Below are 12,483 nucleotides of genomic sequence, written 5' to 3' on the forward strand. Positions count from 1 at the left end.
AACTTTTCACTGCTTCTAACAACTTGCCTCCCACACCATATATTCTTAATACCTTCCACAGAGCATCTCTATCAACTCTATCATATACCTTCTCCAGATCCATAAATGCTACATACAAATCCATTTGCTTTTCTAAGTATTTCTCACATACATTCTTCAAAGCAAACACCTGATCCACACATCCTCTACCACTTCTGAAACCACACTGTTCTTCCCCAATCTGATGCTTTGTACATGCCTTCACCCTCTCAATCAATACCCTCCCATATAATTTCCCAGGAATACTCAACAAACTTATACCTCTGTAATTTGAGCACTCACTTTTATCATGCATGTATTTCAACCTAAAGAAACTATTACCCATGTATTAGTCAACTCCCAATTTTTTGCCTTCAAATTTGGTCTTAAAAACTTACACTATATATGAGTATACACGGTACATACCATCATTTTAAACTAAGAGGTACAACCTATTTATGTAATCTTTTTTAAACCCAATACCACAACAATCCATAAATTTGGTTGCCTTATCTCTGCTTATTCAGACCAAGAGATGCTACAATTTCAGTGTTCTATTTCCTAATTATTCTCTGGGGATCTGTCGTCTGTTCTCGATGCTACCTCATAATACCAAATATTGTGAGCACATATCAAAAAAGGATTTATCATTCAATAACTAAAATGTCAAGATCTGAAGAGCCAAGATTTAATCAAGTGGTTTCTGAAGGCCTGTACATTCAAAAATTATATCTTAAAAATTTGTATCCAAAATTTTTGGGCATTTCCCATACTCAGTAATACATCTTACTGAATGATTAAAAACTAACTGTTCTCACGTGATAATATTTTCAAATTCAATCACCATCACTATCACCATAATCATCCACAATTAGGTCGCTTTCCTCTTCACTTCCATTGACCAATACTTCTTCCTCCTCTTCAAGTTTTCTTTTAACTGATGCAATATGTTTATCCACTTCCATATCTGAATCTTCATCTGTATGCCCATTAACCTCCCCAATGTCAGACAGTTCTTCCCAATTGTCCTCAGATTCTGAGACACCCATGGTACCTTCCAGCAAGTCATCTTCATCAGATGATTCTGAAATTAAAGATCAAACTATATAAACCATCTGTAAAGCTAATATTATCCAGGTTCTTTGCCAAACAAAAATCATTGTTGGTATCACAAGCAGACGAAGTTGAAAAGGAGGCACATGCACTGGCTAATGTCCTGCTATGAGTAAAAAAAATCTCAAATTTGCAAAAATTTGGAGGTTATGATAGATAAGTTAGGGTTTCCCATCACTGAGCACTCAAAAGTTATAGCACTGCAAAAAAGATTAGTTTTCGTTATCAACATGCAAATCCATACAATGTGTCCCCAACCTAATCAGTCTGTCACCTCCACAGACGGCATCTATGGAGGGTAGTACCTATAATGTAATTTTCTTCAATTACTGTAACAACAAGGACAGAAATAGTAAGAGAAAGACTTGTAGGGGTGATGATATATCCTGCAATACTCTGTGAGTAGTGACAAGGCATAAGAAAAATGTGATCAGAACTGAATATGAAGCTGGAGATGATACAGACAAAAACAGGCAGCAGAAGTAACAACTTAAAAGTGGATAAGTAAGGTTTCAATCTGAAACTTCTAAACTTTGACATGGTAGCTATGGATTAAATATTCTAACACAGTACAGGTTTTATTTTGGGCAAAAGATTATGTACAAGTCCACATTACTGCAAGCAAATGAATATTGGTATTTATTTATCTATCTATTTATTTATCTTATTTATTTATTTTGCTTTGTCGCTGTCTCCCACATTAGCGAGGTAGCACAAGTAAACAGACGAAAGAATGGCCCAACCCACCCACTTATTTTTCAGTTTCAAAGAGTTTCCTTGGAGGAACTGATAATGGTGGCTTGGGTTAGAGGCACTTTACGTATAGAGGATGGAGGAGTGTAATATGTGTGGATTTTCTTTACTGTTTACCCAAGCTGGTGGTTGTTGGTTTTGTAGTTCATAGTGTAATGGAAGGAGTCCCAGTTTGCTATTTGCTTTCAAGTGACTAGGTTAGTGATGATATTTAAGTTTAACTACTGACAGTGAGCGGTTATGCCTGATTATGTCTCTCTGCTTTATGAAGGAGGGAGAAGTGCCTGCTGGCTTGGATGTTGGTGTTGGAGTGTGAGATGGCATGACCTGGGGACGAGAAATTACCTATAATGAAATTCTGGAGCTTAGATTTTATGTGATGTATGACTGTAAGACATTCTTCTTTTCTGTATTTTGGGTAAATTTTTTGGTGGCTCTGAGTGCAATGCCTATGTACAAAGGTTGGCAGTAGGAGGTGAGGGGAAGGGAATCTGGTTGGCTGTTGTGTAGGTTAAGGAAGTTGAAAGAATGGAGTTGGTATATGAATAGTTCACTTCTGGGATCTTGGGAGTGACTGTGCTGAGAAATGATGGATGGTGAGTGCTGAAATCTCCATACATGACATCCGGGGTGGGAGGTGATACTGAGAAATAATTTTCATTTATTTATTTCATCATACTTATTTGCTGTCTTCTGTGTTTGCGAGGTAGTGCAAGGAAACAGTCGAAAGAATGACCCAACCCACCCACACACACATGAATATACAGAGATGCCTACACACACACATATACATACCTATACATTTCAACGTATACATACAAATACATACACAGACATGTACATATATACACATGTACACACCCAAACTTGCTGGTCCCATTCCCGTCACCACCTTACCACCCCCTCTCTCCATGCGTGCGCAAGGTAGCATCAGAAAAAGACAACAAAGGCTACAGTCTCCAGCTGTCATGTGTAATGTACTGAAACCTTAGCTCCCCAAACATTCCATGGTTTACCCCAGATGCTTCACATGTCCTGGTTCAATCCATTGATTACACGCCGACCCAAGTATACCACATCGTTCCAATTCACTCTATTCCTTGCACGAATTTCACCCTCCTGCATGTTCAGGCCCCGACTGCTAAAAATCTTTTTCACTCCATCCTTCCACCTCTAATCTGGTCTCCCACTTCTCCTCGTTCCCTCCAACTCTGACACATACAACCTCTTTGTCAATCTTTCCTCACTCATTCTCTCCATGTGGCCAAACCATTTCAATACACCCTCTTCTGCTCTCTCAACCACACTCTTTTTATTACTACACACATCTCTTACCTTTTCATTACTTACTCGATCAAACCACCTCAAACCACATATTGTCCTCAAACATTTCATTTCCAACACATCACCCTCCTCCACACAACCCTATCTATAGCCCATACCTTGCACCCATATAACATTGATGGATCCATTATTCCTTCAAACATATCCATTTTTGCTCACCAAGATAACGTTCTCAACTCCCACACATTCTTCAGCACTCCCAGTACCTTCGCCCCCTCCCCCAATTGTGACTCACTTTCGCTTCCATGGTTCCATCCACTGCTAAATCCACTCCCAGATATCTAAAACACTTCACTTCCTCCAGTTTTTCTCCATTCACTTCCTCCAGTTTTTCTCCATTTAAACTTACCTCCCAATTAACTTGTTCCTCAACCCTACTGAACCTATTAACCTTGCTCTTATTCAAATTTACTCTCAGCTTTCTTCTTTACACACTTTACCAAATAAGTCACCAGCTTCTGCAGTTTCTCACCTGAATCAGCCACCAGCATTGTATCAAACAAACACCTGATCCACACATCCTCTACCACTTCTGAAACCCCACTACTCTTCCCCAATCTGATGCTCTGTACATGCCTTTACTCTCTCAATCAATAACCTCTCATATAATTTCCCAGGAATACTCAACAAACTTATAACTCTGGAATTTGAACACTGATCTTTATCCCATTTGCCTTTGTACAATGGCACTATGCATGCATTCCGCCAATCCTCAGGCACTTCACCATGAGCCATACATACAATGAACATCCTTACCAACCAGTCAACAACACAGTCAACCCCATTTTTCAACAAATTCCACTGCAATACCATCCAAACCCACCGCCTTGCTGGCTTTCATTTTCAGCAAAGCTTTCACTACCTCTTCTCTGTTTACCAAACCATTCTCCCTTACCCTCTCACTTTCCACACCACCTCGACCAAAACACCCTATATCTGCCACTCTATCATCAAACACATTCAACAAACCTTCAAAATACTCAATCCATCTCCTTCTCACTTCACCACTAGTTGTCATTACCTCCCCATTAGTCCCCCTCCACTGATGTTCCCATTTATTCTCATGTCTTACGCACTTTATTTACCTTCTTCCAAAACATCCTTCTATTTTCCCTAAAATTTAATGATACTCTCTCTCATCCAAACTCTCATTTGCCCTCTTTTTCACCTTTGGAACTTTCTCTTGACCTCCTGCCTCTTTCTTTTATACATCTTCCAATCATTCGCACTATTTCTTTGCAAAAATCGTCCAAACGCCTCTTGTCTTTCACTAACAATCTCACTTCTTCATCCCACCACTCATTACCCTTTCTAATCTGCCCACCTCCCACCTTTCTCATGCAAAAGCCATCAATGCTTCCCTAAATACCTCCCATTCCTCCCCCACTCCTTTTACATCATTTGCTCTCACCTTTTTCCATTCTGCACTCACATTCTGCACTCAATCTCTCCAGTTACTTCCTCAAACAAGTCTCCTTTCCAAGCTCACTTCCTCTCACCACTCTCTTCACCCCAACATTCTCTCTTCTTTTCTGAAAACCTCTACAAATCTTCACCTTCGCCTCCACAAAATAATGATCAGACACCCCTCCAGTTGCCCCTCTCAGCACATTAGCATCCAAAAGTCTCTCTTTCACGCGCCTATCAATTTACACATAATCCAATAACGCTCTCTGGTTATTTCTCCTACTTACATAATTATGTGTTGGAATTATCTTTTAGCTATGAAGGAAGTGGTCATAAGAAATGAAGTTGCAATCTGATGACAACGGACACTTACCTTCTCTATAAACAAGAAGAGCTTCTGGCTCTACAGCATCCTGTTTGGCTTCTTCATGTCTGGTGGCGACATGCGTTAGCATGAGATCAAGTCGAGCATGCAACTGAGTCACCTGATACAGTGAAGACATTCTAGCAGCACTGGCAGAATAGAATGGTTGCATCAGCTCCTCTCGATCAGGATGTGATGACAGATGGCTCATGTGGTAGTATAAAACTGACCGGACCCACTTCACATACGCAATGTTTCTGAAACACAGCTGGTGAAAACTTTCAACAATCTCAATCATCAAGGGATGATTGCCTTGACAAACCAATGCTGATTCTATAAATGGTTCACTGATAAGAGAAAACTTCATGTGTGACATGGAAACATAGGCTGAAGACTGATTACCCCAATGAAATATACAAAAAAATAATGTCATCCATTTAAAACTATCCAAAAGGATGTTTATGTCAAATAAGTAGAGCCAGTAACCAATCATCCAAGCAAGATATCTATAACTCATGTGGGATCAAGCCACATACTCAAAGAATTTGATGTTCAGAGATCAACATAATTAAGAGTTATGTGGGGGCAAGCAGAACATCATCTGTCAGTATACATCCTGCCATATGGCACAAAAAGACTTCTCTTTCAGTTGCATTTCCTCAGCTTTGAATCCCAAGAGCTAACACAATACTTGCCTCCTGAGTGTGAGAGTCTCAAACTAAAAAGGTGATGGAAAGTCTACTCACATCTGAAAGTACTGGGAAAAATGTTCTCAGCAAAGGTTAATTTTTGTATTATCTTTAGCTTACTTAATGAATCATATTACTATTACCATTATCATCATTATTCACGCCAAATTGTACCCTTTACAGCATAATCAATTTTCATGGAGTGACCTAAAAAGTTTCAAGAAGTCAACATAAAATAAAATTAACAATTTGAAATTTTCTATTTCTTTACCAATGTCAAAATTTTTTCCAGATAAGGCACCAAAATTCCTTGAAATTCATTATTCTTAGAGAAAAATTACTCAAACATAAAAATTGCAAAATTTTGCAAAAAATAGTTCTCACATAACTGGTTCATAAATTCACTCAAGTAAGCCAGTTAACAGCTAAAATAATCATTATCAAGAAATAAATTGAATACCACTGAGTATATATTTTTTTTTTTTTTTTTTGCTTTGTCGCTGTCTCCCGCGTTTGCGAGGTAGCGCAAGGAAACAGACAAAAGAAATGGCCCAACCCACCCCCATCCACATGTATATACATACGTCCACACACGCAAATATACATACCTACACAGCTTTCCATGGTTTACCCCAGACGCTTCACATGCCCTGATTCAATCCACTGACAGCACGTCAACCCCGGTATACCACATCGCTCCAACTCACTCTATTCCTTGCCCTCCTTTCACCCTCCTGCATGTTCAGGCCCCGATCACACAAAATCTTTTTCACTCCCTCTTTCCACCTCCAATTTGGTCTCCCTCTTCTCCTCGTTCCCTCCACCTCCGACACATATATCCTCTTGGTCAATCTTTCCTCACTCATTCTCTCCATGTGACCAAACCATTTCAAAACACCCTCCTCTGCTCTCTCAACCACGCTCTTTTTATTTCCACACATCTCTCTTACCCTTACGTTACTTACTCGATCAAACCACCTCACACCACACATTGTCCTCAAACATCTCATTTCCAGCACATCCATCCTCCTGCGCACAACTCTATCCATAGTCCACGCCTCGCAACCATACAACATTGTTGGAACCACAATTCCTTCAAACATACCCATTTTTGCTCTCCGAGATAATGTTCTCGACTTCCACACATTCTTCAAGGCTCCCAGAATTTTCGCCCCCTCCCCCACCCTATGATCCACTTCCGCTTCCATGATACCATCCGCTGCCAGATCCACTCCCAGATATCTAAAACACTTCACTTCCTCCAGTTTTTCTCCATTCAAACTCACCTCCCAGTTGACTTGACCCTCAACCCTACTGTACCTAATAACCTTGCTCTTATTCACATTTACTCTTAACTTGCTTCTTTCACACACTTTACCAAACTCAGTCACCAGCTTCTGTAGTTTCTCACATGAATCAGCCACCAGCGCTGTATCATCAGCGAACAACAACTCACTCACTTCCCAAGCTCTCTCATCCCCAACAGACTTCATACTTGCCCCTCTTTCCAAAACTCTTGCATTCACCTCCCTAACAACCCCATCCATAAACAATTTAAACAACCATGGAGACATCACGCACCCCTGCCGCAAACCTACATTCACTGAGAACCAATCACTTTCCTCTCTTCCTACACGTACACATGCCTTACATCCTCGATAAAAGCTTTTCACTGCTTCTAACAACTTGCCTCCCACACCATATATTCTTAATACCTTCCACAGAGCATCTCTATCAACTCTATCATATGCCTTCTCCAGATCCATAAATGCTACATACAAATCCATTTGCTTTTCTAAGTATTTCTCACATACATTCTTCAAAGCAAACACCTGATCCACACATCCTCTACCACTTCTGAAACCACACTGCTCTTCCCCAATCTGATGCTCTGTACATGCCTTCACCCTCTCAATCAATACCCTCCCATATAATTTGCCAGGAATACTCAACAAACTTATACCTCTGTAATTTGAGCACTCACTCTTATCCCCTTTGCCTTTGTACAATGGCACTATGCACGCATTCCGCCAATCCTCAGGCACCTCACCATGAGTCATACATACATTAAATAACCTTACCAACCAGTCAACAATACAGTCACCCCCTTTTTTAATAAATTCCACTGCAATACCATCCAAACCTGCTGCCTTGCCGGCTTTCATCTTCCGCAAAGCTTTTACTACCTCTTCTCTGTTTACCAAATCATTTTCCCTAACCCTCGCACTTTGCACACCACCTCGACCAAAACACCCTATATCTGCCACTCTATCATCAAACACATTCAACAAACCTTCAAAATACTCACTCCATCTTCTCACATCACCACTACTTGTTATCACCTCCCCATTTGCGCCCATTTGAGTATATATTTATCTAATCATTATACTTTGTCGCTGTCTCCCGCATTAGCGAGGTAGCGCAAGGAAACAAACGAAAGAATGGCCCAACCCACCCACATACACATGTATATACATACATGTCCACACACACACCTAAACATACCTATACATCTCAACATATACATATATATACACACACACAGAAATATACATACATACACATGTACATAATTCATACTGTTTGCATTTTATTCATTCCCGTAGCCACCCTGCCACACATATAATGAAAACCCCACCCCCGCACGTATGCGAGGTAGCGCTAGGAAAAGACAACAAAGGCCACATTCGTTCACACTCAGTCTCTAGCTGTCATGTATAAAGCACCGAAACTACAGCTCCTTTCCACATCCAGGCACCACAAAATTTTCCATGGTTTACCCAAAACGCTTCACATACCCTGGTTCAATCCAATGATAGCATGTCTTCCCTGGTATACCGCATCATTCCAATTCACTCTATTCCTTGCCCGCCTTTCACCCTCCTGCATGTTCAGGCCCTGATCACTCAAAAGCTTTTTCACTCCATCTTTCCACCTCCAATTTGGTCTCCCACTTCTCCTCGTTCCCTCCATCTCTGACACATATATCCTCTTGGTCAATCTTTCCACACTCATTCTCTCCATGTGACCAAGCCATTTCAAAACACCCTCTTCTGCTCTCTCAACCACACTCTTTCTACTACCACACATCTCTCTTACCCTTTCATTTCTTACTCGATCAAACCACCTCACACCACATATTGTCCTCAAACATCTCATTTCCAGCACATCCACCCTCTTCCGCACAACTCCATCCATAGCCCACGCCTAGCAACCATATAACATTGTTGGAACCACTATTCCTTCAAACATACCCATTTTGCTTTCCAAGATAATGCTCTCAACTTCCACACATTTTTCAACGCTCCCAGAACTTTCGCCCCCTTCCCCCAACCCTATGATTCACTTCTGCTTCCATGGTTCCATCTGCTGCCAAATCCACTCCCAGATATCTAAAACACTTTACTTCCTCCAGTTTTTCTCCATTCAAACTTACCTCCCAATTGACTTGTCCCTCAACCCTACTGTACCTAATATCCTTGCTCTTATTCACATTTACTCTCAGCATTCTTCTTTCACACATTCTACCAAACTCATTCACCAGCTTCTGCAGTTTCTCACATGAATCAGCCACCAGCACTGTATCATCAGCGAACAACAACTGACTCACTTCCCAAGCTCTCTCATCCACAACAGACTGCATACTTGTCCCTCTTTCCAAAACTCTTGCATTCACCTCCCTAACAACCACATCCATAAACAAATTAAACAACCATGGAGACATCACGCACCCCTGCCGCAAACCAACATTCACTGAGAACCAATCGCTTTCCTCTCTTCCTACTCATAAACATGCCTTATATCCTCAATAAAAACTTTTCACTGCTTCTAACAACTTGCTTCCCACACCATATATTCTTAATACCTTCCACAGAACATCTCTATCAACTCTATTATATGCCTTCTCCAGATCCATAAATGCTACATACAAATCCATTTGCTTTTCTATGTATTTCTCACATACATTCTTCAAAGCAAACACCTGATCCACACATCCTCTACCACTTCTGAAACCACACTGCTCTTCCCCAATCTGATAGTCTGTACATGCCTTCACCCTTTCAATCAATAACTTCCCATATAATTTCCCAGGAACACTCAACAAACTTATACCTCTGTAATTTGAGCACTCACTTTTATCCCCTTTGCCTTTGTACAATGGCACTATGCAAGCATTCCTGCCAATCCTCAGGCACCTCACCATGAGTCATACATACATTAAATAACCTTACCAACCAGTCAACAATACAGTCATCCCCTTTTCTAATAAATTCCACTGCAATACCATCCAAACCCACTGCCTTGCCGGCTTTCATCTTAAGCAAAGCTTTTACTAATTCTTCCCTGTTTACCAAATTATTCTCCATAACCCTCTCACTTTGCACACCACCTTGACCTAAACACCATATATCTGCCACTCTATCATCAAACATTCAACAAACCTTCAAAATGCTCACTCCATCTCCTTCTCACATCACCACTACTTGTTATCACCTCCCCATTAGCCCCCTTCACTAATGTTCCCATTTGTCCACTTGTCTTACGCACTTTATTTACCTCCTTCCAAAACATCTTTTTATTCTCCCTAGAATTTAATGATACTCTCTCATCCCAACTCTCATTTGCCCTCTTTTTCACCTCTTGCACCTTTCTCTTGACCTTATGCCTCTTTCTTTTATACATCTCTCAGTCATTTGCATGATTTCCCTGCAAAAATCGTCCAAATGCCTCTCTCTTCTCTTTCACTAATAATCTTACTTCTTCATCCCACCACTCTACCCTTTCTAACCTGCCCACAAGCATCTTTTGCACAAGCCATCACTGCTTCCCTAAATACATCCCATTCCTCCCCCACTCCCCTTATGCCCTTTGTTCTCACCTTTTTCCATTCTGTACTCAGGCTCTCACTCCCCTTACATCCTTTGTTCTCACCTTTTTCCATTCTGTACTCAGTCTGTCCTGGTACTTCCTCACACAAGTCTCCTTCCCAAGCTCACTTACTCTCACGACTCTCTTCACCCTAAAATTCTCTCTTCTTTTCTGAAAACCTCTACATATCTTCACCTTCACCTCCACAAGATAATAATCAGACATCCCTCCAGTTGCACCTCTCAGTACATTAACATCCAAAGGTCTTTTTTGCATGCCTATCAATTAACACATAACTCAATAACGCTCTCTTATCCATATAAGTAATAAAGGATCTTGCAAACGTAACAAATATCTAGTGAAAAGGAATTCTCTTATTTTTGCCCTATATACAGTTATCTCCTATATCATCCTATCCATAAATAGATTAAATAGCTGAGGTGAAAACACACACCACTGACAGATCCACCTTCATCCAGAACCCCTTACCCTTCTCTTTTCTTACTTGACACTTGCCTTACTTTCTTGATATAAACTCCTCACTGCTTCTAATAACTTCCCTCATCCACCTTATATTTGTAATGCCTTTTAAAAAGCAACTTTATCAACCATTTCATAGAAATAAATGCTACTCACAAATTCTCCCTTCCTCTAAGTATTTTTCATGCAGAATTTTCAAAGCAACAACCTGATCCACAAATCTTCTACCAATCTTGAAGCCACACTGTTCCTCAAAATCTGATGCTCTGTGCATGCCAACATCCTCTCAATCACCACTCTACCCTATATAACTTACCAGAGATACTCAATAAACTAATACCTATGTAATCAAAAACACTCACTTTTACCCTACTTTCCTTTATGCAATGGCACTATACAGGCGTTCTGCCAACCCTCACATACCTTAAGCCATATGGACATTGATATGAACTACATAACCAACAATATCATCACCTTTCTTAAGAAATTCAACTGCAGCCCCATATACTCCAGCCACTTTGCCATGATTCATCTTATGCAAGACTTTATTCACCTCTCTCTTCCCACCAAATCATTTTCCATGACTTTTGATTCCCATACCTCTGCTTCCCAAACACCCCACATCTGCCACTTTACCATTGAATACATGTAACAACACTTCTAAACACTCAGTTTCCTCTTCATCTCTTCTTTCAATGTTACCACTTCCCAATGTGATGTCATTTGTTCTCTTCACACTCTTACCCTCCTTCCAAAATACTTTCCTATTCTTCTTGAACATTGCTGATATTCTCTCACTTTCAACCAAACTTTCATTCGCCCTCAGTTGCAGCCCCTGCATCATTACTTCCTCTTGTACATCTAGCAATCACTCACTCCTCTGCAGGTAATGCCTAAACATCTCTCTTTTCTGTTTTGTTAAAAACTTAACTCCACTGCTCAACCACTCCCCTAGCTAAATGTACCAACTTTTTGCCATTCTTCATACAATATCTCTTAGTATCTCCTCACACAGGCCTCTTTTATAAGCTCACCAACTTTAACCATCCCTTGCATCAAAATTTCTGACACACTCACTAAGCTCCTCCCAAAAGACTTTACTCTCTTCCTCACTCCTCTTGCTACCAGTGTATAAGCACAAATAATCACCCATCTCTTGTAACTCTCTTTTATTTTCACCTACATCAATCTGAAGCTCACTTCCTTACACTGCTTCACACATTCCCAAAACTTCTCCAGATGGAGTGCGACCCTTTCCTTTGCTCTTTCCCTAACACCAACATCAGAGGAATACATGCAGCAAAAAACAACGGTAATGTAAACATGAAATATTAAGTGCACATGAAGAGGCAAATCAGGGTGAACTCAAAATGTTTACTATCTACTGAAAACAAAAGTTTCCTTGAATTATCCTGTAAATGGTAGTAGCCACCACAAAAATATTGA

At 40.4% G+C, this 12,483-nt stretch overlaps 1 protein-coding gene across 6 annotated transcripts in view; it reads right to left on the bottom strand.

The window, feature by feature from the left end:
* Positions 1–692: 692 nt before the first annotated feature.
* Positions 693–12,483, bottom strand: part of LOC139746799 (WD repeat-containing protein 43) — a 60,509-nt gene continuing 48,718 nt past the window's right edge. For all 6 annotated transcript variants that reach the window (XM_071658359.1, XM_071658356.1, XM_071658357.1 and 3 more), the window contains 2 exons: positions 5,009–5,256; positions 693–1,102 (listed from right to left, as the gene is read on the bottom strand). In XM_071658359.1, the coding sequence (XP_071514460.1) occupies positions 855–1,102; positions 5,009–5,256 (496 nt within the window). In that variant the 3' untranslated portion in view covers positions 693–854. The remainder of the gene's footprint in view (positions 1,103–5,008; positions 5,257–12,483) is intronic.

This window comes from Panulirus ornatus, chromosome 66 (genome assembly GCF_036320965.1).
Source record: "Panulirus ornatus isolate Po-2019 chromosome 66, ASM3632096v1, whole genome shotgun sequence".
In the NCBI taxonomy this organism is placed as follows: Eukaryota; Metazoa; Arthropoda; class Malacostraca; order Decapoda; family Palinuridae; genus Panulirus; species Panulirus ornatus.